The sequence below is a fragment of the Podarcis gaigeae genome, assembly GCF_964106915.1.
Source record: "Podarcis gaigeae genome assembly, chromosome: 10".
Taxonomy (NCBI): domain Eukaryota; kingdom Metazoa; phylum Chordata; class Lepidosauria; order Squamata; family Lacertidae; genus Podarcis; species Podarcis gaigeae.
This window is the reverse complement of record NC_139686.1, coordinates 6,419,827-6,446,578: the sequence shown is the minus strand read 5'-3', so window position 1 is coordinate 6,446,578 and position 26,752 is coordinate 6,419,827. Positions and strand designations below refer to the sequence as shown.

General features: G+C 47.4%; 1 protein-coding gene across 1 annotated transcript; it reads right to left on the bottom strand.

The window, feature by feature from the left end:
* Positions 1-524: 524 nt before the first annotated feature.
* SLC35B4 (solute carrier family 35 member B4) lies at positions 525-26,503 on the bottom strand. Its single transcript, XM_083700837.1, has 10 exons — positions 26,338-26,503; positions 19,190-19,303; positions 17,977-18,079; positions 15,065-15,114; positions 13,015-13,096; positions 12,205-12,268; positions 10,164-10,273; positions 7,784-7,859; positions 6,051-6,126; positions 525-4,737 (listed from the first exon to the last, which is right to left on the bottom strand). The coding sequence occupies exons 1-10, from the start codon at positions 26,412-26,414 to the stop codon at positions 4,485-4,487; spliced, it is 1,005 nt and encodes a 334-aa protein (XP_083556963.1). The 5' UTR covers positions 26,415-26,503; the 3' UTR covers positions 525-4,484.
* Positions 26,504-26,752: the final 249 nt, after the last annotated feature.

Sequence of the window (26,752 nt, the reverse complement as noted above, 5' to 3'; positions counted from 1 at the left end):
CATTTAAAGCCAGTTTCAAGGCTCCTCCAGACTGTCAGTATTTTGCAGGAGCAGTTCAAGGGCGCTTGTTGAGAAATGTAGGTTTGAGCAATTAATGTGTATTCAAGCACTCTGCCACTCTAACACAGGTAACTTCAATCTTTTCAGACCCAGGACCTACCTTTAACCGAAAATGCATTTGGGGACCAATTTCTTAATCTTTTACTATATATTTGCAGGGCAATAGTGCTCCTGTTGCGACCCGGCCGTGGGCCACCGCCTGTGAGTCCGTACCCACAGCTGAAGGCGAGGCCTCTAGCGCAATAAATTCAATTTTTAAAAGGAAGTGGACTTTTGTGCAGCTGGAAAAGTGATGACAAAACACACTGAGAAGAGTAGAATGAACAATTGAGACAGGAAGATGAATAAACACCCCATAACCAAATCTGGATGAGTGCTCAATCGAGACTGAATATAGCCCAACCTCCACTAAAACATTGCACCAGCAAATCTGGACGAATGCACAATAAACAAGTCTAGAGGAGTCCTCAAACATATCCAGGTAAAATTTATTTGGGGGTAGGAGGGGCAGGAGGTACACAAAATAAACTAAAGGAAATCATCATCATAAAAAAAAACATTCTTTGTTTAACCCTACAAGTTATCCCCATTTCCAGTAAGCAAGCAGGGAACTGATATCTCCTCTAGCTTTCCTCTGTACACACATTCGTCCAAGTCACCGATAACATTCTCAAATGTCTAGTAAAGCTTGTTTCTTGCCGAAAACACGGGGTGTGTGTGTGTGTGTGTGTGTGTCCACCCTCCAATCTATTAACCTCCAAGTCCTTCACACAGCCCCTCCACAATGAGATTTACGTGAGGCAGAGGTAGAACTCGCTAAAGAAACTTCTAAAATCCTAATTCCACTGGGGGAGAGGAACCTCTAGCAAAATAATAATGATGATGATAAAGAGAAATACCCTTTGTCCTTGTTAGGCAGTTCCTAAATTGAGAGGCCACCTGGGGACACTCACCTGTGCACCTGCTGGTGACAGCGACAGCTGGCGCCCCAAAGGTCAGGTGATCCCATTTTCATTTTGAAGCTGCCAACACATCAGCCCTTGTGTGGGGTGAGCAAAAGAGGGCATCGCAGGCGCCCACAGCGATTCACACATTCCTCTCCTGCAATCACAGGAGGCTATTCCAGCTGCAAACACACATGTGGAGATGCATCTTTTGAGAACGGAAGCAATCCCCACATCCGTGTACAGGTTTCCAACGAGCCCTGGGTCCAAAAATGCACAGGGGCTTCTGCACCCCTGGGACGCCAGGATGCCAGAGACACAGGATGCGCATAGTACAGCATGCAAGAAAACGCACAGGGCTCCGTGGAACGTGGGAAGCAAAATGCAAAATAGGCGACCAAACATTTGATGCGCTAAGCATGGGAAAGCGATTGCTCTTATCTAAAAGACAGTGTTCAAACTGACTTGCAAATACGTTTACCGATAAATATGCACACATGTGGTGAGGATGTGACCTGGGAGGAGAGACGCTTAACACAGAAAAATAAAAACACCTCGAAGAGGACCAGTGCAGAAGGATGGATCAGGTCTAGGCACAACCCAGACATTTAAAACTCTGGACAATTCAAGTTCCCGTTCGTTTCACATAATTGTCTGAGGGGGATGGCCTGTAACAAAGCTTCACAGCTTAACGCGACAGGCGAATGCCGTCGCACTAAATGTTTCTGTCAACAATAGCTGCTTTTAGAATATAATTTAAGTTTCTTTTTGAACCACAAAGGCTTCCCATTAGCATTCCTGTCCCTCCAGGCCTGAGCCTCAATACTGGCAGTGTATCAAACTTTGAGTGAACAAACAAACAAACAAAAGCACCCGGGAAGTAGCTGCTACTTTAACACGGGATTAGGCCCATCAAACCAAGTTAGTAGACCTGGTTCTGGCCGCCCCCTCGAAGGCCAGGCCTCCTTGTTGTGGGGAGGGCCTGCCCCACTCCCATTGGGAGATTTGGGGAGTAAGGCCACATCTGCACCACACCTTTAAAGCAGTATCATGCCACTTTGAACAGTCATGGCTGCCCTACCCCTCGGCCAGAATCCTGGGAACTGTAGTTTAAGGGCGCATAGAGTTACAAGGAGGCCCCTATTCCCCTCGGAGAACTAGGATTCCCAAACTGGCTTAACAAAATCCATCCCCTCTTCCCAGAGAACTCTGGGAATTGCAGGGGACCGGGGGCATAGCTGTCAACTTTTTCCTTTTCTTGTGAGGAATCCTATTCGGAATAAGGGAATTTCCCTTAAACAATGGGAAACCTTGACAGCTATGACTGGGGGGAGGGGATCCCTAACAACTCCCAGCACCATAACAAACCACAGCTCCCAAGTTTCCTTGCGGGAAGCCATGGCTGTCCAAGTGGCGCAAGTTTGTTCTAGATGCATGGTATGGATGTGAACTGCTACTCTAACACTGGATTGGGCCTCCACAGCCTCGCTTTTGACCAAGATCAGTCTTCTGAGCACATTCATGCTGCAAACTGTTACAAAGGGTTCTGAGAAATGTAGTTTTGAGGGGATGTTCTGCATTAAAGTCTGACTAACCCAGGAAGGGCTAATATTGCAGCTTTCCAGTTTCCAGCCAGGGCTGTAGTCTGGCAACATCTGGTGGTCCGGCAGGTTCCCCACTCCTGTGCTAGCCCCTTCCTGCTGCCATCTTTGCTTGTTAAAACAAGCTGGATAACCATTTATTTTTAAAAACCATTTTTTTAATGGCAGTAAATGTGCGTTTTCCCACATCCCAAGTTTATCACACATCTCTGGCTGCTCCCCTGAGTAGGGCCCGGTTGTTTAAAACTTTATGGTGTCCAGTTACCCTGGCAAGGCAAACTTGTCCTGGCAAGCGTTTGGGTAAACTATGGTTTGGCGCTGCATGAATGAAACTCCAGGCTTGTATATCCCCTCTTTCCCACATGGGCTAAGATTTTCTTCCTGCATCCCTTAAAAAAAAAAAAAATGCAGGGGAGCTGCAGCAAAACGTCAGGTGCTTGAAATAATATTTATTCCAGGCCTGACATGTTTCAGAACAAAACCTTCCCTTTTAGGCAAGGGAATATACAAATATAGCAAACAAGATGCATAGGAAACGAGACAGCGAAGTACAATGCATTTCCAAAATCTAGGGCTAATAAATAGGAAACAAAATCATCCAGCTGTTTTGCAAAAAATGTTTTTACAAAGAAAAAGAAAGAACTTTGTATAAAATAGTTTTCCAAGCAGATTTGTTTTGTGGGTGGTTTGTCCCGCCCCCCTTTCGTCATGAGTTTGCCTGAAAACCAGAACAGGAAACCAGCTAGATTGCGGTTTCAAATTTCTGATGTGCAATCCCATTTGCCACATTAAGAGGAAGCCCGGGATGCAACTGGAGTGCACTGAGAAGAGGCAGGAGAACAAGGCTCTTTCACACAATGGCAAACCATGGTTTGTTGTTCCATGTCAGCCAAGCCTATGTGCCACTTGTTTACTGAGGAGAAAGGCAGGGCCAACATTGGCAGGGCAGAAAGCAGCAATACGAGGGGGCAGAGTCGGGCAGGTCCCAGAACTCTGGCAGGGATAACCTCCGAAGCATGCCTTGAAACCCTTTTTTAAAAAAGCAGCTGGCTCCGGGAGCTTCCAGTTTTATTTCCCACAATGCCCCAGAGAGATGCTATGTCAGAGGCACTGTGGGAAATGTTAATGGTGGCTTGCTGTGGCTTTGCCCCAATTTGGAGCGGTGCTGTGGCTGCAGCCCACCATGAGAAGTCACCCAGATAGTATGGGAGTCTCAACGTCAAACTTGGAGCTGGTCTGCCAAAAATCTCACTCTGGGCATTGTCTTGCTGCAAGAGAGGTTATCCACCGCCATGGGTGTAAGCCTCAAATTGAGAGCTTGAACTGGCATGTGGAATGCCACTCCGTACTCCGTGAAGCTCAGTTCCAAACAAAGAATCACACACGGGTATTGAAAGTCACCTCATGGTGACTTCCCCGTGTTAAATCTCTGGGATGTGACCATTTGGCCTTCCTTCCTCTTTGCTGTTTGGGCATTTCATGGTGGCTACAAGACGAAGGGAGGCCTCTCAACCCAGAATTTGCACTTTGTGTGAATCGCACGGTGTCTCGTCAGACATGCAGCTGGCACCAAAACACACAAGCCCATCTCAAGTAGAATGGTGGCAGGCCTCACCTCACCCAAGCTCCGTTTGTTACCTCAGCAGCCAAAAAAATTAAAAATAAAATAAAAGGGGATTTCCCCATTCCAGGGAATTCATTCATCCGCTTGGCATAGCCAAAACCAGTTATTTTTGTATTACAAAAATCAACCCCTCGCTTCCATGAGAAGGGAATCTTCTGTTGCTCGGCACCATATAGAGTAAACTCAACTGAAAACCGTGGTTCTCCGTGGTTCAGTGGAGAAGACACCCGCTTTCCCAGGCGGGGACATCGGCCGTCACTCCTGCTTCTCCTCCTGTTTCTTCTGCTTCCGGTCCAGCAGAGGCCCCAGATTGTTCCACACTTCCGTGTACATCAAAGTCCCCACGAAGACAAAGAAGGTCCCGATCCAGTGCCAGGCAGTGAAGGGGTTCCTGAAGTACAGGATGGAGAAGATGAGGCTGATGAACTTCCTCAGAGTCACCACCAGCGTGACCGTCAGGGAGGTGCACTCTGTGGTCAGGATGAAGACGCCCCGGATGCAAACATATCTGAGGGAGGAGTTAAGATGGAGAGGACGCAAGAGAAGAAACGAAGGGATACGAGCTTTGAAGCCAGCGAGCAAATAAGAGGGCTGCATAGGCACAGCCACGTATTTAAATAAAAGGGGGAAATAGATATATTTTGGTGAGGATGTGGCCTTTGGTGAAGGGATTCTTTTTTGGACTGGAAACGAGAGTTTGTTGGCTGCACGAAAGGACACAGACACATCCTCTCCTAGAGACACGGATAGTTCTTTGCTAATAACGGTTATCTTGAATGCTCCCAAAGTTGTCAGAATTGCAAAGACAACATACAGTCATTCCTCGGGTTAAAGTTGCTTAAGGTTGAGCATTTTTGGGTTGGTACCTTGTTTTGAGTCCAGGATCCGTTCCAGAACCCCAGACGCTCGATGAAAGGGATGCTCGACAAAGTGCTGCTCTGCGCACGTGCGTGGAGCAGTTTGCGTTTCTCCGTATGTGTGAAGCGCGATTTAGTGCTTCTGCGCATGTGCAAGCAGCAAACCTGGAAGTAAAGGGTTTGCTGCCAACATTCGCCAAATGGATGGTCGCCACGGCGGAGGTATTACTGTACATGGTCTGTAAAAAGGTAAAAAAGTAAAGGACCCCTGGACAGTTAAGTCCAGTCAAAGGCGACTGCGGGGTTGCGGCACTCATCTCGCTTTCAGGCCGAGGGAGCCGGCGTTTGTCCACAGACAGCTTTCTGGGTCATGTGGCCAGCAGGACTAAACCACTTCTGGCACAATGGAACACCTTGACAGAAGTCAGAGCGCACGGAAACATTGTTTACCTTCCCACTGCAGCAGTACATATTTATTTACTTGCACTGGCATGCTTTCGAACTGCTAGATTGGGATAGAGCAACGGGAGCTCACCCCATGGCGGGGATTCGAACCACCGACCTTCTGATCGGCAAACCCACTTGCCGCCACCCTGATAAGCAGAGGAGAGATGGGGGAGGTTGGCAAATCCATCTGCAGCCCCACTGACCTTGAGGCCTGCACTCTGTTAAATTGGAAGCATTAATATGCATTGCTGCAATTTTGCATGACCTTACGACAGAACTGTTAAATTCCTTATTAGTCCCGTTTGTGTGGTATTGCTGTTTTTGTATATTGCTTTCCTCCGTTTATTTTTTTACTACTTTGCTCCCCGCTCTGGGATTGAAAACATTTAAGGAAGGGGCAAGCAACAAACAAACAAACTTTAGTTTTCTAGATGAGACGCAACATTCAGACAACCCACACACCAGCCTTAGAGAAGGTAAAGCCCGTCACCTGCCGAACCTGTTCCAAAAAGGATACTGAGTTATGATGTTCATGATGAGGTAGAACCACATTATGGGTAACGTGAGCCCAATAACTGGGACTTGGAACGGTTCTGCAAAATAAGGAAGAGAAAGGTGAGGGGTCCATAGCCAGCTTTGGGGGGGGGGGACAAGCTCACCAGACTGCCTGTCTCCTTCCAGGTGTTGCTCTTAGGTGCACTGAAATGTACCATTCTAAAACTGGATCTGACCAAGAACGCATCTCATCAACCATCCCAGCAGCAGATGCCCCCAAGGATTCATCTCGTCCAAAGATGGAGGGCCTGTAACCCTCCAGATATTGTAGAACCACATCTCCCATCAGCCCCAGCCAGCATGGCCAATGGTCAGGGATGATGGGACTTGTAGTCCAGTATTGCCTGGAGGGCCAAAGGTTCCCCATCTAGTTTATAATTCCACAGCAAGTGTTTCCTAGAAGCCAGAAAAGAGACCAAGAAGGATATTGTTCTTCTCAGCTGCCCATCTTGCTTTAGAAAGAACCGTTCTTGTGAATTCATAGAGACCCTCTGGTCGTTTCTCTGCAGGCTTCGGTTTCACCAAAGGTCTGACTCAGCAGAAGGCAACTCCGCGACTGAGAGAGACACGCAAATGCACAGCTTCATGGACCAGGTCTACTAACTTGGTTTGATGGGCCTAATCCCGTGTTAAAAATCTATAGTAGTGGAAGCGATTAGGTCAGGCGATGCTTGCTCACCTCCCACAACGACAATTGTCAGCGTGGTTGAACAATCACTCTCTCTCTTCATAAGGAATTCTGGGGATTTTAACTCTGGGAGGGGACTAGGGGGTCTCCTAACAACTATTTTATATAAATAGTTGATTTTATATATATCTGTGCGGCTGCAATGACACAGACACCGCTAGGGCAGTTGAATGCGCATGCGTACTCCATCTGTTTCCCTCCTTCCCACCCAGGTTCGCACAGCCCCGGCCACTGGCAACCCACACTATGCCACTGCCACATTCCTCCATTACAGGGGAATGGTAGTTGGGTGGGGAAGAACAGGGGCCTCTTTACAGCTCCCAGAACCCTGAACAAAGTACAATGGTACCTCGGGTTACAGACGCTTCAGGTTACAGACTCCGCTAACGCAGAAATAGTACCTCGGGCTAAGAACTTTGCTTCAGGATGAGAACAGAAATCACGTGGCAGCAGGAGGAGGCCCCATTAGCTAAAGTGGTACCTCAGGTTAAGAACAGTTTCAGGTTAAGAGCAGACCTCCAGAACGAATTAAGTTCTTAACCCAAGGTACCACTGTACAGCTCCCAGAATTCTTTGGGAGAAGCCATGACAAAGTGGTACGAAAGCTGCTTTGAATGCCTGGTGCAAATGTGGCCTAAGGCAACACGTCCTCCTCTCCGTGTAAGGCACACAGTGCGAGAACGTCATCTCCGGTAACCGGAGAGCTTACGGAGCGAGGCACTGATGGGCAGCTGCTGCTAGGCTGTCCATGGGAGTCAGCCACAATAGCTGCACTCCATATTGGAGGCAGTATGGCTCTGAATATAAATTTCTGGGCATGATAGGTTGGCGATTCTGCTGTTGTGCTCAGGCCCTGCTTATGGGTTTCCAATAATTGGGCAGAATTATGTAAGAGCAGGATTCTGGACTAGATGGGACATTGGCTTCACCCAGCAGAGCTGAATTTGTTTCCTGGCCAATAGCAGGAAGCTGTCCAGAAGCAATATTGAGAAATGCGCCCAGCTTACCAGATTGGCTGAAGAGAAGGGCGTGTCTGTAGATGTCAGGAGCCAGAAGCAGGAATCCTGGGATGGGGAGGGCGTGCTGTGAGGAAGAAAGAAGACCTTGAGAGAGATGCCCAGAGGAAACAGGGACAGGACTTGTGCACTAACAGAACAACCACTGAGATCCAGCGCCGAGGGCCTTCTGGCGGTTCCCTCCTAGCGAGAAGCGAGGTTACAGGGAACCAGGCAGAGGGCCTTCTTGGTGGTGGCACCTGCCCTGTGGAACACATTCCCTTCAGATGTGAAGGAAATAAGCAGCTATCTTATCTTTAAAAGAAATCTGAAGGCAGCCTTGTTTAGGGAAGTTTATAATATTTAATGCTGTGTTGTTTTTAACACTCGATTGGGAGCCGCCCAGAGTGGCTGGGGAAACTCAGCCAGATGGGCAGGGTATAAATAATAAATTATTATTAGTATTATAACCAGCATTTCCTTTTCCTTCCTGCCTTTCCTCTAAGGAGCTAAAGTTTTGGTGCACAGGGTTCTCCCTCTCCCCATTTTAGCCTCACAACAACCCTGTGTAGCAGGCTAAGCTAAGAGACAGCGACTGATCACCCAGTGAGCTTCATGGCTGAGTGAGAGTTTGAACCTGGTCCTTCGGATACAAGTTCAACACTCTAACTCCTACACCACACTGGCTGCCAAGCACTGAATCTTAATTTCCTTGTATTTTTACTCTGCAAACTGTTCTGAGATCTTACGATGAAGGGTGGTATATAAATTTAATAAATAATCATAGTAACAAACGATCGGCCAACCTTTCTAAGAGCTGTGAAGGAACGGAAGAGCATGTAAACGTGGAATTGTGTGGATGACTTGTTTTTAAGAATGGCTTTTAAGACACACCAGAGGCAGCTTAGCTCTTGAACTGAACTGAAATGGAAATACTTTATTGTCACTTGTACAACTTGTATACAGTGAGATTACATGAGCACCCCCCACTCAGCAATCTTAGTCTTAATTCCCCTCGTTTACTGACGCACACCTACCAAACCCGAAAGTCAGTTGTCCCAAGGGCAGAAGATCAAGAAAGTGCCGGCCAGGGTGTGAATCATCCCTGAGAATTTTCCTCACTCTCCTGAGGCAACCTTCTTCCACTATTTCATCCAGTGGATTCACGGGACAGCCCATAATATCTTGTGCTGCATTTACCACCCTCTGTATGCACTTTGTATCAGTTGATGACAAACCAGCGTACCACACCGTGATGCAGTATGAAAGGACACTTTCTATTGTGGACCAGTAGAAGGAGATCATCAAATGTTGATTGACATCGTTCTTTCGCAATACTCTGAGGAGATGGAGTCTCTGCTGGGCTTTCTTAACCACCTGGGTTGTATTTATTTTCTTGGCCCAGAGGTGTACTTCACCCCAAAACACAAGTCTTGGTTTGGGTGCAATACCAAGCCAAAATGTGGCCTAGCTCAAAGCAGCACAGGAGCAGGAGAACTGGAGGAACGACGGCCTTCTCAATGGGAGCCTGCATGTTTCTGCCAAGCCACGGTTTAGCTAAGCATCGCATCTGAACTGGGCCTGTGATAGAAGGCAGAAGCTTCACGGACGACTGCAGGAAGCTGTTTTGCAACGGACAGGGCATCCCATCACCACAGAGCAACGTTTAGACATGAAACACACCCTGTTGCCCCTCCAATAGCCTGAGGTTGTGCATTCCTCTTTCATTCTGCTGAATGCACAAAGTGGGTCTACACAGGCTGTTGCAGCACACACACCAGGCTTCCTCAACCTTTGCCCTCCAGATATTTTTGGGACTACAACTCCCATGATCCCTAGCTAGCAGGACCAGTGGTCAGGGATGATGGGAACTGTAGTCCCAAAACATCTGGAGGGCCGAGGTTGAGGAAGCCTGACACACACAAATCAGTGGTTCCCCAAGGGGGTGGTGCCATCTCCTGGGGGTGGGGTGGGAAATACCAGGGGGCAGCCTAAGAGGAAAGGGAGGGCAGGGGGGCAGCAGAGATGTAAATGACTATCAGACTTTGAAAATCTGGTATTTGGTCATGTTCATGAATAAGCAAAACAGTTTTCCTTGGATTTTGAATAAACGTGCAAATAATTTCGAATTTTATTGTGTTGTTATCTTTGGGAGCGGATTGTATAAAAGCACTATTCTGAATACCACTTTTTATAGGGTAGGGGTCACTGGGAATGAGCTTATGGTGGGCAGAGAAAGTTTGGGTACCAACTGCTCCAAACTGCAGTGATTTCAACCGAAAATCTAACTTTCCCTGAACTTCATCATCCCATGTCCAGCGCCTGGGTGGATTTGTCCGGTTTACCTTCTGTCAAGAAAAGAATGAAGTCGATCTGGTCCACAGAGACTTACGTTGTAAAAGAGGGCTTCCTTGGAGTGTTTGCCAAACCTCTTATAGAGGGTCTCTTGAAATATCCCCATCCGGGCTGACATGAGAAGAGCAAAGGTCAGTGCGAGGATACCTGCGGACACAACAGTGGGGTGAATAGGCTGGGCTTAACTGCTTACGGCGCTTTTCTCTGAATACTAATTTATTATAATAATGTATCATTTATACCCTGCCCATCTGGCTGGGTTTCCCCAGCCACTCTGGGCGGCTCCCAACAGAATATTAAAAACACGACAAAACATCAAACATTTAAAACTTCCCTGAACAGGGCTGCCTTCAGATGTCTTCTAAAAGTCAGATAGTTTATTTCCTTGACATCTGGTGGGAGGGCATTCCGCAGGGCGTGTGCCACTACCGAGAAAACCCTTTGCCTGGTTCCCTATAACTTTTTAAACTTTTTCAACACTGGCTCCGGCCTGGTGGAACGCTCTGTCTCATGAGACCAGGGCCCTGCAGGATCTGATTTCTTTCCGCAGGGTTTGTAAGGCAGAGTTGTTCCGCCTGGCCTTTAGCCTGGAGTCAATTTGATTCCCTCCCCCTCTTTCTCCTCCTGTGATGAGGCTGCATTTTAATGTCTTAATGTTGTATTTTAATCTTGTTTTTAAGTTGTATTCATTCAACTTGTTTTTATTATTGGTTGTTAGCCGCCCTGTGCCCAGCTTTGGCTGGGGAGGGTGGGTTATAAATAATTTATTATTATTATTATTATTATTAACCTCACTTCTTGCAAGGAGGGAACTGCCAGAAGGCCCTCGGAGCTGGACCTCAGTGTCCAGGCTGAACAATGGGGGTGGAGATGCTCCTTCAGGTATACTGAAGGTATACTTAAAGCATTAAGGCAGCATCTCTGCCAATAAGTGTTGCAACTTGTGGTTAATTAAAGGCAAGACTGTCAAAGGGAGAAGCCTGCCGAAAGGAACGAGACAGGTGACAGGCGAGCGAATTAGTGTGTCTGTCGAATCGATGATGAAGGTGAGGAGGGAAATGTGGGCTTGATCCGTGGGAGGGGGGAAAAGCTCCAGGCAACTCCATTTATGGGAATGTCTGAACACTCCTTAAAGGTAAAGGTGAAGGGACCGCTAATCATTAGGTCCAGTTGTGGACGACTGTGGGGTTGCAGCACTCATCTTGCTTTATTGGCCAAGGGAGCCGGCGTACAGCTTCCGGATCATGTGGCCAGCATGACTAAGCCGCTTCTGGCAAACCAGAGCAGCGCACGGAAACGCCGTTTACCTTCCTGCCGGAGCAGTACCTATTTATCTACTTGCACTTTGACGGGCTTTCGAACTGCTAGGTTGGCAGGAGCAGGGACCGAGCAACGGGAGCTCACCCCGTTGCGGGGATTCGAACCGCCGACCTTCTGATCGGCAAGTCCTAGGCTCTGTGGTTTAACCCACAGCGCCACCTGCATCCCGAACACTCCTTAACATTACGCAATATTTGCAAAGGGTCTGTACAGCTGAGACAGGCTATGGAGTCTGGATTCCACTCCGGTGCAGAGCACATCACACCTTGTTCCGAGCCAAGCAGCCTGAATTGGAACAACTTTGCCAAAACAGTAAGAATCCAGCTCCTGTATCCTGGTGCCATCTAGATGTTTTGGGCAGCTGGGGCTGATGCGAGTTATGGCTCAAAACCTCTGGAGGGACTCTAGAAACAGAAGGCTGAGCTAGCCCAGGAAAAGGTTTTCTAGCCTCCTGTCTGCACATGTTAGTCATTTGTGGCATAAGAGAGATAAAAAACTATACCCATTTATCTTTCCATCTTAGTAACATTGAGGCGATTTTTACTCGTCCCACATTAAATGGCAAATGGTTTCAAGCTTGGACCATTTGTTTGTCATGTTATTTAAAGATAATGTGGAAAAGCCATTTAAAAAGAAGGGAGAGGTGTGGGGTTGCCACATCCCAACCACTGGTCAATCAGTGCTATGCACACTGGGCTTTTTCTGTTGAATGGTAAGCCAGTTCTAACACAACCATAAAAGTATTAGCAGTTACAGACCTAGCAGCCACCAGATGAAAGCAGAGACGTTCTCTTCATCTTCACTTGGGCTTGACATAGAACTCTAAAGACACAGATGTGGGAAAGAGAGAGAGAAATTTAACCTGTGCACTTAAATAAGAGAACATTCCTATCAAATCCTGCTTGGCTTGCAGCCAGCCTTCCTCTGAAATGGGAGACAACCTGCAACTCAGGTTGAGGACAACTTGGGGAAAGGAAATGTATTTTGCTGCAGAACCAGAGGACCTTAGCAACAGGCTCTAAAACACAGCCAACGCTACCTTAGGTGTGTGGGATTCACAGCTATGAAACACACGTGCTTGAGCACCAAGGGACACGATGAACAAAAACTAAAGATAACCAAGGACTCTATCCCTTTATATATAATCCCTTTCCCGCTTTTCTTTACAAGTGGGCAAACGCTTTTCCGTACATAATCCATGTTTTAAAAGGTGGTAGCGGTGGAGAAACACTCCAAAGGGGCGGGGAGAGTTAGTGACGGCTCAGACGCTGGCCAATCAGTCCTGAGCATAGCAACCTGCCAAGACAACCAGATTCAAACGAGGCAAGGCCACAGGAGCCAGATAAAACTGCTTCAAGGCCCACAGGCCGCCAGCTGCCCATCCCTGGTGCCAGAAGGAATCCGGTGGAGGCCGGATATGGCCCGAGTCATTCCTGCTTTAGAGAGGGGACAGCCAGCCAAGAAACTGAACTGCGCTCTTTCCGACAGCGATTTGTGTACAAGAGGAAGGGGAAGTGCTTGTGGTCACACAGCTATGGCAAAGAAGGAGGAAATTCAACGGTCCTTACCACTTGCTTTGCTGACATGAGGGTGCAGGTGAAGATTCCCAGAGACACCAGAGCTATGGAGGTGTATTTGGAGATGGTGTACCTGTACAGGTGGAGGACAGGGAGGGTTTCAGCAGAACCAGGAAAGCCCAGGACCGTCCAGGAAGCCCACCTTACAGGGAACGATGCCCTTTGTTGCTGTTAGGGGTGTCAATGTAAGACCCCGTGTTCAACAATCATTGCATAGACTGGCTTCTGCAGCAGAACCTGACAGCTCTGGCAAAGCCTTGAGGATCTTGGCTTCCAGCTAGTAAGCCAGAAGAGGAAGGATAAAACGCATTCTCCTAGTCCTCATGGTTCGGAGATATCACATAACCAAAGCAATGACGAGGTCCCCTGGCCAGAACCCCTCTGACGTGATTTTATATCTCCTTGCAGACACAGATAAGTATGTGACCTGGCGTGTAGCACTCTTTGCAACTGCCGCTAGGAAAATTAGAGCAAATTTTATAGCCAAGGAGGGACGCGGGTGGCGCTGTGGGTTAAACCACTGAGCTTAGGACTTGCCGATCAGAAGGTCGGCGGTTTGAATCCCCGCGACGGGGTGAGCTCCCGTTGCTCGGTCCCTGCTCCTGCCAACCTAGCAGTTTGAAAGCACGTCAAAGTGCAAGTAGATAAATAGGTACCACTCCAGCGGGATGGTAAACGGTGTTTCCGTGTGCTGCTCTGGTTTGCCAGAAGCGGCTTAGTCATGCTGGCCACATGACCCAGAAGCTGTCTGCAGACAAACGTCAGCTCCCTCGGCCTATAGAGCGAGATGAGCACGCAACCCCAGAGTCGGTCACGACTGGACCTAATGGTCAGGGGTCCCTTTACCCCTTACCTATATAGCCAAGGTAGCTAACAACTGTAAAGGAGATGAATTTATTTGACCCTATCTACATCGAGCTATATTCTATCTTTATCGCCAAACTCTGCATATAATTGCACATTGTATTAATTAACATTATCAGTGGCCATGTGATAATTTTAGCTTATAAATTTCATCGTTCAATGTCTTAACTTGTATATTAAGGTACTTTTATAGCTCTGTTTAGAGTTAAGTAATGTCTTGATAATATAAATGTTTTACGTTTTTTGTATTAATCCAGTATATTTTCTTTTAATCGTTGAATGATTCTGTGTACATTGCGGCAGCCTTTGGCTATGTGCAATAAAACCGACTGACTGGCATGCACACAAACTCACCATCTCACAGAATCACAAGAGCTGGAAGGGACCCCAATGGCCATCTACTCCAACCCTCTTGGGCTGCCTTCCCCAACCCGGTGCCCTCCTGATGTTGTTGAGACTACAAATACCATCATCCCAAACTTCTGGCCGTGCTGAATTGTGCCAGATAACAACAACAACAACAACAACAAATTTTATTTATATCCCGCCCTCCCCAGCCGAAGCCAGGCTCAGAGTGGCTAACAACAATAAAAGTAACACAGCATTGTAAAATCAATTCATTCTAAAATCAGTTCAGAATCAAATTAATGGCAACCAGTGGGCTAGAGTTCTATGAGGATTAGCGAAGGAGGGGGTCAGACTGTGCCTTGGCCAAAGGCCTGGTGGAACAGCTCTGTCTTGCAGGCCCTGCGGAAAGATGTCAAGTCCCTCAGGGCCCATGTCTCTTGGGACAGAGCGTTCCACCACATTGGGGCCACAGCCGAAAAGGCCCTGGCGCTGGTTGAGGCCAGCCTAACCTCCCTGTGGCCTGGGACCTCCAAGACGTTTTTGTTTGAAGACCGTAAGGTCCTCTGTGGGGCATACCAGGAGAGGCGGTCCTGTAGGTACAAGATAAGACAGATGGTGCCTTAAGAGTTGCAGCCTTACAAGAGCTGGAAATCCACCGATTGGCCACCTGTCTTTTGAAAGGCCCCCTCTTCCAGAAGAAACAACCCACCCCCCATTTGTGGGTCAGCCGCTAGTGGGCGAAAGACAACATGCCAGCTTCCCTTGCCATCCCCTTGCGCTACCTAAACTCTGGAGTATTCTCAGCCCCAGCAAAATAAAGAAGACGTACCTTTTCTTCAGAATGATGATGCCCAGAGCCATGTTTGCTATCAGAGATCCCTGAAGAAGCCAGGCAGCCGGAGGGGGCCATGGAAAGAATGAAAAAGCCAAGCAGGTTAACAGTGAATAAGAGCTAAAGTGATGTCAGTGATTATAGACAGGTATGGAGATTTCAGGTGAAGGGTTTGTATATGGCAAGGCCCTGGGGTATCAGGGGTACAGGACGAATTGGTGGGCCCTGTCGGAGGTTTCTAAGCAGAGGTTGGATGGACACCTGTCAGGGATTCTGCACCTGTGATTCCTGCATTGCAGGGGGTTGGACTAGATAACCACTTGTAGTCCCTTCCAACTCTACCATTTTATGTATGACTCCTGCAAACGACACACACACACACACACACACACACACTTTTATTGGGTTTTAATAATAATAATAATAATAATAATAATAATAATAATAATAATTTATTATTTATACTCCGCCCATCTGGGTGGCTTCCAACAAAACACTAAAATACAATAACCTATTAAACATTAAAAACTTCCCTAAACAGGGCTGCCTTTAGATGTCTTCTAAAAGTTTAGTAGTTATTTTTCTCTTTGACATCTGGTGGGAGGGCGTTCCACAGGGCGGGTGCCACTACCGAGAAGGCCCTCTGCCTGGTTCCAACAATCATTTAACATAACGTCTTATCTTACACAATATTTTAGACTTCCGTCAACAACCTCTGATGATTTTTCATTCTTTACCACTTATTCTGCATTTCTTAATTTTTCCTTTACTCTTAATTATCATTAACTCATAATTCTCTTCATAGTCTTTCTTGCAATATTTCAAATAGTCCTCCTTACAGAACTTCTTGCAGTCCTATAAGCGTAATCTGTTCATTACAATCGCTTTTCAAATAATTCATATATTTACTCCATTCTTCTAAGAATCTCTGGTTCCGCAGGTTTCGAATCCTTCCTGTTAAATTATCTAATTCCGCATAGTCCATTAATTTCATCCGCCATTCTTCTTTCGTCTTGCTTCCATTTTTGTGCCAATAATATTCTTGCTGCCGTCATTGCATATAAAAACAATCCTGTCTATTAATATCACCTGCAAACGACATCTTGGGGAAACGCTGTTCCGATGAGAGCAGCACTTGGCATTTTTAGTTTTTAAATAAATTTTGTTTTATTGGTAAACAAAGCAAACTAAGTGTAAAGAGCACACAGAATTCCTTTAGGTTTCTTTTTTAAATTAAACATTATTGCTCAATACCGAGATAGCTCACGGCATTTATCCTTGCAAAACGTAATAAGGACCTTTGTTCCATAAATTTCTTTGGCTGTTAATTAGCAGCGCTCCTGAAATACGTTGCTGGGACTGGCTGCTGTTTAGAAACAGGAGCCAGGCTAGGTACTGATCTAGACATGCAACTGTTGTGTTGAAGAGCAGCTATGGGGAGTCTGCGGTCCCACATGTTGTGGGGCTACAACTCCTCATTGTGATAGGAATTTTGAGGTCTTAGATATATGGCAATGTTCATAACCGCACATACATGGATCAGCACAGGAAAGCCAACCTGGAAACATTTTGACTCCCAAACTGACCAAATGTTTTCTCTGCAAGGTCAAAGGAACATGGAAAAGCCTCCCCATTGTCTTTTCCTTTACAAATCCTGTCTTAAGGGTATGTCTGTGTTTGAATAGGGTTTGAGGCTGTGACCTGGTCCAGGAACTAAGTATTTATCACTACAAAAGAATAGCCAGGCTCCCCAGGCAAACCAATCAAGTAACCTGCCAGACAGGAGATAAAAAAAATCAGGAGAAAAACAATATTCAAATGTTCTGTTTTAGACCGCCTTTTCTGTGATGTAGGTGTGATGTATCTGAGGGATGGTCTTAGGTTACACCCCTTCTGTGATGTATGTATGATGTTTCTGGGGGTGGTCTTGATCTATAGGGTAGGAATTTCAAAAGTCTTTATAAGGCCTCGTGTGCCATTGTTCTGGGTTCCTCCTCCTTCCTGCGTGCGAGGGGAACACCCTGTTGCAACAGATCAATAAAGATCAGGCTTTGCTTCTCAATATTCTCTGGTTGGCCTCTGTTATTCTCTCCTACCAATAGGGAACCTATGTAAGGACTCTATATGGGCTCTTGGATACCCCATAAGGGAAAAGGGCAATTTTTGTTTACAACACCATCAACCCCAGCCTAACAGCCAACGGTCAGGGATGATGAGGGCTATATAACAACAGATTGGAAGATCTGGGGTACAAAATGGAAAACGAGTGAGGTCCCAACCAAAGAAGAATGGAAACTTAAATTGATGGAATATGCACAGCTTGCGGACCTAACATATATAGAATAAGAATACAAGACGAACATACGTTTAAAGAAGATTGGAAAACATTTATTGAATATATGGGGCGGGGGTAATTGCGTACACTTGAAAACGTTGGCAGCCTTAAGATAAATTCAACAGTGTAAATAAGTTTGGATGGATGTAATGATCGAATCCTGAATGGTTTAGTTTATGTAAAATATGCAGGGATTTATGTTATGCAAAATGAACCATGGAAAGAAAAGAAGGGAAGTCATTGATATTTTAAGGCTGTTTAAATGAATATTCTGAAATGTAAAACAGAAAATTTAATAAAAATTATAGAAAAAGATGATGATTTGGGGTACATATCAGATTCTTTACGCCAGGCCCCCCCCCAAACTCGGCCCTCCTTATGTTTTGGGACTACAACTCTCATCATCCCTACCTAACAGGACCAGTGGTCAGGGATGATGGGAATTGTAGTCCCAAAACATCTGGAGGGCCGAGTTTGGGGATGCCTGCTTTATGCTGTGCCCAGGATTTGGTTCAATGTGATAAAATGGAAACTTAATAAATATTATATATTAAAACAAAGCAAAAGGACTCACCGATCTAAATATCATATGCAGAGGCATCGCGATGTTCAAGTTGAGGGCGTAGTTGTTCACCACGCTGACCGTGAAGAACATAGCCACCATTATCAGGTAGTACCTGGGAGGAGAACAGCAAAGGGATTTGCTCCATAAGCCCAGCATGGAGTAGTAATAATAATAATAATAACAATAATAATAATAATATTTTATTATTTATACTCCGCCCATCTGGCTGGGTTTCCCCAGCCACTCTGGGCAGCTTCCAACAAAACACTAAAATACAATAACCTATTAAACATTAAAAGCTTCCCTAAACAGGGCTGCCTTTTGATATCTTCTAAAAGTTTGGTAGTTCTTTTTCTCTTTGACATCTGCTGGGAGGGTATTCCACAGGGCGGGTGCCACTACCAAGAAGGCCATCTGCCTGGTTCCCTGTAACTTGGCTTCTTGCAGCAAGGGAACCGCCAGAAGGCCCTCGGCGGTGGACCTCAGTGTCCGGGCAGAACGATGGAGGTGGAGACACTCCTTCAGGTATACCGGACCAAGGCCGTTTAGGGCTTTAACGGTCAGCACCAACACTATGAATTGTGCTCGGAAACGTACTGGGAGCCAGTGTAGGTCTTTCAAGACCAGTGTTATATGGTCTCGGTGGCTGCTCCCAGTCACCAGTCTGGCTGCCGCATTCTGGATTAGTTGTAGTTTCTGGGTCACCTTCAAAGGTAGCCCCACGTAGAGCGCGTTGCAGTAGTCCAAGCGAGAGATAACCAGAGCATGTTGGGAGTTATGATGGGAGAGGGGACGTGTGGCTATCACCAGCCCCTCCAAGCAGGAACACCTGGGGGAGCTTGAGTTGGTCTGCATCGACGGGGCTCCCCCTTCTGGTGGTTTACCCTTACCGGACTCCCTGTGCAACGGGCAGGAGTCAGATATAGTCGGGTTCATTCAATGCCTAAGCCAATACCGCTCACATTCTGTAGTCAATAAAGTTGTGGCCAAAATTTGCCCAATAACATTAACCTAATATTTGTGTCCTGTGTGTTTATTCTTCAACGAGGTAGTGGTTGCGGGGTCTTGACACACAATCTCTGCAACCAGTTTTGGTAGCAGCCCCGTGAAGACACTCTCCACATCCCCCCCTGTAAGCCAGGGATGGGGAACATTCTGTGCTCCCCCAGGTGTCACCTGACCCACATTACCTTGGCTCCCATCTTGAGGACAGTGGCCGTACCTGATTGGGATGGTGGGTCGCTTCCGTCCAAAATTGGCTTCGAAGATGAAACCCTCGATGGCTATGAAGAAGAATTGGGCAAAGGTAATCAGGTTCCCACATCCTGGAAATTCCCTGTGTTTGAAGTGGAGAAGGGAGGGAGAGAGAGAGAGAAAGGATGGATGGATGGAAGGAAGGAAGGAAGGAAGAAGTTATATTTGAAAACTCCGTGCCTAACCACACATAAAACAAAGAGAAAGATTGCACCCTTCTAATTACCGTATTTTTCACTCTATAGGACACACTTTTCCCCCTCCAAAAATTAAGGGGAAATGTGTGTGCGTCCTATAGAGCGAATGCAGGCTCCTTGGCTTCAGCGATAGCAACACAAAGCCTCCGAAGCGCAGAGGGAGCTCTCCCTCCACGCTCCGGAGGCTACGCATTGCTTTCGCTGAAGCCTGGAGAGCGATAGGGGTCGGTGCGCACCAACCCCTCTTGCTCTCCAGGCTTCAGGGATAGCCGCCTGAAGCCTCTGGAGCGCAGCGGGAACTCACGCTGCGCTCCAAAGGCTTCGGGTTCCTTTTGCTGAAGCCGGGAGAGCAAGACTCTCCTGGCTTCAGCAGAGAGGGAGAGCTGCGCAGCGCCCCTTCAGCGAAGCGGGAGGAGAAATAGAAGGGGCTCTGTTTCGCTGAAGGGGCGCTGAGCAGAGAGGGGGAGATTTTTCCCCCCTTGTTCTTCCCCTCTAAAACAAGGTGCGTCCTATGGTCTGGTGCGTCCAATAGAGCGAAAAATACAGTACTTTTGCAAGGACTGTGCTCAGATTTCAGACCCTGCCTTGCCAAGATGGCAATGGGGTCTTTATAAGGCTCCAAAACTCAAATGTGTACTTGTTTGTGAGACGGCAGTGAAAGTCAATCAGACAGGCAAAAGAAGTGATTGAATCCTGGGTTTTGTGCCATGTTAAATGTTTTACATTTCCTTTTTTTAAAAAAAAACCAACCTCACACCCTTTTCTAATTACGGCAACAACCAAGAGTTAAAACAATAAAACGATTGTATTTCCAAGGAGGGGAAAAACCGAGGACCTGGAAGGAATTAACGTCACTTTATATGCAATGCAACGTGGCTAAGAATCGACCTATGTAAGAAGAAGCAGACCAGTCTTATGTGAATCCCAGAAACTTCTCCCTCCCAGGGGTCCTTCTTAAAAGGTCCAATCTCAAGCTGCAAAGGTTTACAAGCTCCTAAACATATTTTGAAAGAGCCATCATCCGCTCCTGTGTCAACACCCAACACAAACAACCCAGGCAGTCAGTCACATTCATGCAAACATAAAAGCAGCTTTGTCTACCCAGCTACATCAAGAGTTATTCTAAATGAGGACTTTTACTGCTGGTCACACCTCCGCCCTATGGCAAGAGAGTTTATAGCATGTCCTGCCACGACAGAAACCGGGGCCATCGTGGCTGCAAGCACTTTTAAAGGGTCGGTTCAAAATGACTTCTTAAATCAGAGAGCTGCGTCACACAGAGCGGAAAGGGGACCGAATGTTTAAAGCTCGTGGCGCAAGAATAAAACTCCTAGCATGCCTGCAAAGCTAAGCAGGGTCTGGTCCGGTTTCAGACTAGAAGGGGGACCGTGTGTTGAGGTTCCTGCAAGGCAGCAGGTTGGGCTAGATGACCTTTGGAGTCTCTTCCAACTCTGATTCGATTCACTTTAGGAATTGTAGCCGTTGCAGGAATTTATGTATAGGTTGGAGGGGTGCCCCTCCAGCAGATATCATGCACATGCAGCCCACTACCAAAATCAGCAGAATCACTTTTGTGACTTGTCCCCACAAAACACTTCATCACAGTTTCTTCCTAACTATTCAAAGGTCCTTTGCTGCACGATACCAAATGTAAAAATTAACTGATAAATGTATCTATGTACTGGCTCACTGGGAAAACCTCAGAAATTCATATAGACATGTGAGCTCAGCTGCTCAGCAGCCCCTCTGCCTGAGTGATAATCCCTGGCATCCTGATACCTGAGTGCCAGACAGGTAGCCATTCCAGAAATAACAAACCCAGATGAAGACAAAAGGGTGTGCTTAACTTGGCTGGGAAACAGGGAAATGTAAATATCTCTTTTGTTACACTTGATGGGTGTTTGGTGGAGGGCAAGGGGAACCATGGGGCAGGGTCCAGGATGCTCAGATTACTGCCACCAGACCTCCACTTTCATGATGTAACCATGATGTAGTTTGGGGGGTGTAACATGGGGATTAGGGACGCAGGTGGCGCTGTGGGTTAAAGCCTCAGCGCCTAGGACTTGCCGATCGAAAGGTCGGCGGTTCGAATCCCTGCGGAGGGGTGCGCTCCCGCTGCTCGGTCCCAGCGCCTGCCAACCTAGCAGTTCGAAAGCACCTCCGGGTGCAAGTAGATAAATAGGGACCGCTTACCAGCGGGAAGGTAAACGGCGTTTCCGTGTGCGGCTCTGGCTCGCCAGAGCAGCTTCGTCACGCTGGCCACGTGACCCGGAAGTGTCTCCGGACAGCGCTGGCCCCTGGCCTCTTGAGTGAGATGGGCGCACAACCCCCGAGTCTGTCAAGACTGGCCTGTACGGGCAGGGGTACCTCTACCTCTACCTCTAACATGGGGATTAGCAGCTAATAAAAGTTTGGGTTCTCTTTTGTTTGGGGCTTCCATCTTGTTCCACCTGGTGGCAGGTGGGAGTCCTGTCGCGACAGTCTTCAATCAAGACCAAGCCTACTGGCTGCTGTTTTGCTCTGGTATTCCTGGCTGGTGTCCTTGTTTTTTGTCCAAGGGAGACCTCAGATTTCTCTGTTAACATAGCTTTCTGAGGGAAAGAGAGATCTCCTAATAACTCTTGGCACCCTTAACAAACTGCCGTTCCAACCTCCTGGGTGTCTTTTGGGAAGGCCATGAATGCGAAAAGTGACACGATACTGCTTTAAATGAAAGGTGCAGACAGAGACTTTGCAAGCTGCTAAAATAATCTGCACACTGGCAACTCTGGTGAGCTTATTTACAACGCCGGACTAAAGAGCAACGTACCTGCGCAGAAGTGACCCCAAGGGGATCCTTGTATCTCGGGAGCCCCACATGGCGTCTTAACAAAGTCCACCTGCTCCTGTATTCTTGGCAAGAGCTGAAGGGAAGGGCTGAAGTTTTGAACGCAAGAAGTCCCAAGCTCACCTTCCCAGTTAGTTGATCTCTAAGGTGCTACTGGAAGGAATTTTTTTATTTTGTATGGGCTTTGAAGACGCTCAAACTCAGGACGTAAGGAAGAAAAGGAGGAAGGCATGCTTGGTACAGTGGTGCCTCGCAAGACGAAATTAATCCGTTCCGCGAGTCTCTTCGTCTTGCAGTTTTTTTGTCTTGCGAAGCACGGCCATTAGCGGATTAGCGCTATTAGCGGCTTAGCGGCTATTAACGGCTTAGCGGCTATTAGCGGCTTAGAGGCTTTAAGAAAAAGGAAACAAACTCGCAAGAACTCGCAAGACGAAACAAGCCCATAGGGAAATTCGTCTTGCGGAACGACTCAAAAAACGGAGAACTCTTTTGTCTTGAGCGTTTTTCGTCTTGCGAGGCACCACTGTAAATCCACACCGTATTCAACTCCCGCCCAGAAACAGTCTCCACTGTGGAAGGACGTGTGGATCCGGAATTGGCCTCCGTGGTCACTTACGGATACACTGTTAAGACCGTGTTTATGGAAGACAATCTTACTCGGCTACAAGTGATCGTCAAAGAAGGGAAGAAAGAAGGCCCTCTCTAGCCAAATAAGCCCCCAAGAGATCACGATGGCAGCATTCACAGCATCTGAGAATCCAAGTTGTCCACCCTCCCTCCTTTCCACAACATGTGAACGCACAGATAGATAGATAATTTATTACGGTCAAAGACCAGCTCGCATAACATAACACAATAAAAACAGCATTCATAAAGATAAAATATACAATCGGAGCAGATTGCAGCAATAGCTCATGAGTTAAAATTGAGATATATACATACACCTGTACAACTGAGATTTGGGCTACCATAAAAAATTGAAGGGTGACTTCAGCATTTCCCTAGTAAGCTATTTTATTCTAGAGGACGATCTGTGCCTACAAATCTGGGCGCAGAATCTGGCTACCAGCCAGGTCGTCTTGTGATCTTTGCCTAAGAGGAGAGAATTCAGTTTAGACTTGTCTGAAAGATCGGAGAGCCTCTCCAGCAAGGAATCAACGGTGTCTCTACGAATCTCAACATAAAAAGGACATCTTAAAAAATATATGTTTGGGGCTTCCTATTTTCCCTAATAGGCAGGTGCAAAGTCTGTGTGCGTACGGGACTCTTCTATAGGAGCCTTCCAGAACCAGTGAGGGCAAGGCCAAGCTTCTAGCAAGAGTAAAAAGCCCTTATTGCGTTTCTGGGTGTGAGGAAATAGAGATATGCTGCTGGAGCGGCTACGTATCTTCTGTTTTCTATGATTTTATAATCAGGGACCCTTGTACAGTCCTGTTGTCTCTCTATGTCCATGATTCTTTGCCTAACCACGGATCTAGCTTGGCCCAGGCCCATAGTTATGCGGATTTGGGGAGCAAGGCCCTGTTTCTGAAGAGTGTTTAAGACTGCTGTCTGATAGCCAGACTGAAACTGGTCGCTCAGAATCAATGGGGCAATTCCTCGGAAGTTTCAGAGTTAGCCGCTTACCGTATTTTTTGCTCCATAAGACACACTTTTTTCCTCCTAAAAAGTAAGGGGAAATGTCTGTGCGTCTTATGGAGCAAATGCGTGGTCCCTGGAGCTGAATTGCCCACGGGCAAAATGCAAATCGTACTTTTATTTTTAGAAAGAGGGAAGCGGGTGTTGAAACAAAGCTGCTGATCAGCAAGCGATCGGGAGGGAGATAAGGGACTCTAGCGATAAAGGAGGCTGCCTGGGAGGGGGTAGGTAAAAGCACATGGATCCTCAGGATTTTTGCAGTGGGTCACCCCAAATTCTCCATCAGATCACATAGCATGTCCATGGCTACAGCCTGCACCAAAAAAACCATGCACCCACTGTTTTGTGGGGCCGCAATGGTGCAAAAACAGTGGTTACAAAGCACGGATCCACATGGATCCTCAGGATTTTTGCATTGGGCTACCCCAAATTCACGTATCATGTCTTTGGCTACAGAATGAACCACAAAAATCATATATCCACTGTTTCGTTCAGAATATTTTTTTTCTTGTTTTCCTCCTCTAAAAACTAGGTGTGTCTTATGGAGCGAAAAATACGGTATATACTGATGTTAGACTAATATGAGCTTTGACTTGCATCATGCTTCTTTCTAGTCTGACCCATGCATTTGAAACACATCTAGGAACTTGTAGAAGGGCGCTGAGGAGTTTGGGTTGCACTATTTCAAGGGGAATGAATGAACGAGGCGGGCCCAGAAAGGATCCGTAAAGGAGCTGTGCCAACGTTTTGGCTTTATATGTGAACCCACAGGGCAACCATACATATGAGGGCGGTGGCAATTTATTATTCATACGACTGAGTTGCCCCAGCCATTCTGGGCGGCTTCCAACAAATTAAAGCACAGCAAGACATCCAACATTAAAAAAACCAAGCCGGTTTTGCTGCCACGGCGCAATCTGAAAATGGATGACTCACTTCTACCCAGCCAGACCTGCGCCTCAGCTTCCCTAGAGAATTCAGAGAGCATTCGCAGGGTATCCCTGCTCTTTCCCCCCTCATGCAACAAGGAAAGGGAGTCTGAGATGCTGTACACAGAAATTTAATATCCTGAAAACCATTTCGAGGACAACAGGCCTGTCTTGCTGCTTTCCTCACAGCTGAAATGCCAATGTCTGCCTCCCACCCTTAGATGCATTTAAAAAATAAAAATAAATCTCAGATTCACCTGTTCCATGGGAACAGAGGTAAGAGGCCTTACACCATTAGTCTATTTAATTTAGTACTATCCACACACTGTATTTTCCCCAAGAAACACCAATGGGGTTAGCAAAGCCAGCACATTCATTCATTCAATCCATTTATATGCTGCTTAGTTTATAAAAGGGTGGCGCTGTGGGATAAACCACAGAGCCTAGGACTTACTGATGAGGTTGGCGGTTTGAATCCCCACGACGGAGTGAGCTCCCGTCGCTCGGTCCCTGCTCCTGCCAACCTAGCAGTTTTCAAAGCACGTCAAAGTGCAAGTAGATAAATAGGTACCACTCCGGCGGGAAGGTAAACGGCGTTTCCGTGCGCTGCTCTGGTTCGCCAGAAACGGCTCAGTCATGCTGGCCACATGACCTGGAAGCTGTACGCCGGCTCCCTCGGCCAATAAAACGAGATGAGTGCTGCAACCCCAGAGTCGTCAGCGACTGGACCTAATGGTCAGGGGTCCCTTTACCTTTACCTTTTTAAAAAGCCTCAAAGTGGTTTACAAAATGGAAAGAGGAGGGGCGAATCACCTACTTTTAAGCATGCCAAAGTTAACACACTAAAACAGATTAAAATCACCTCGACTTTCTAAGCAGCGGCTTAGGCTTCTCTAAACAAGAACGCTTTCAGCAGGTGCTGGGAAAGAGCACAATGAAGGCGCCTGCTTGATTTCAACAGGCAGGGAGTTCCGAAGGATAGCAGTGAGTCATGCCACACGAAAGGACCCAGTTCTTACAAATGTGGAACAGGGATTACATGTAACGGTGCAAATTCCGCTGAGAAATGCAATCTCACAGGTAAACTGGTCCCGAGTTGTTAAGGGCTTTATATACTAATAGCATAACGATACAGAATATATATAGTTGTTCTAAATTACCTTCTTTTGAGCTCAGCGAGCGTCCAATTCCAATCTTTCTGATTATTTATACTTTCAGCTAAGTATTTTTATTTATCTTACTTGATTATTTTTTATAGAGGGGCGGCAGAGGTGGACAGCTGCCTCCCTGCCCTCCCCGGCTACGCATTTTTTGCTTCTAGGAGGCTTTAAACGAGAGGTTGGGTGGTCATTTGCCAGGGACTGTGGGGCTGCGATTCCTGCACGCCAGCGGGTTGGGATGGATGACCTTTGGGGACCCCCTTCCCAATGCACAACCCCACGGTTCTGCGCCTCTCGGGATGCCCACGCCACCCCGATCCTGGCAGGTGGATTCCCTATCCTTGCTCCCCCCCCCAGCATCTCACCTGATCAGCAGCTCCAGGAAAACCACGTTGCTGCAGCAGCCGCCGAAGACCAGCCCCACGGCCAGCCCGGGATGCATCCTGCGCAGAGACCCCCTCGGGCGTCCAGCAACCCAGCCCCGTGCACAGCCGGCGCAGGGAGCCGCTCCTCCGCCCGCGCTTCCTCCTGCCCCAAATCCCAGCCCTCCCGCCCCGCAGCTGTAGTTCCCGGGCGCCTCCGCCGCCGCGCAGCTCTACGGCTCCCCGGCCCGGCCGGGACTACGACTCCCAAGATGCTCCGCGCCGCCTCCGCCGGGGACGCGTGGCCGCCGCTCCTTGTGCAATGGCCCTCGCGCTCGCCAAGGGGGTTCTGGGAAGCGTAGTCCTCGCCGCTTTGGTCCCGGGCAGGTTGCTATGTAAGCAAACCCGGGGACGGAGG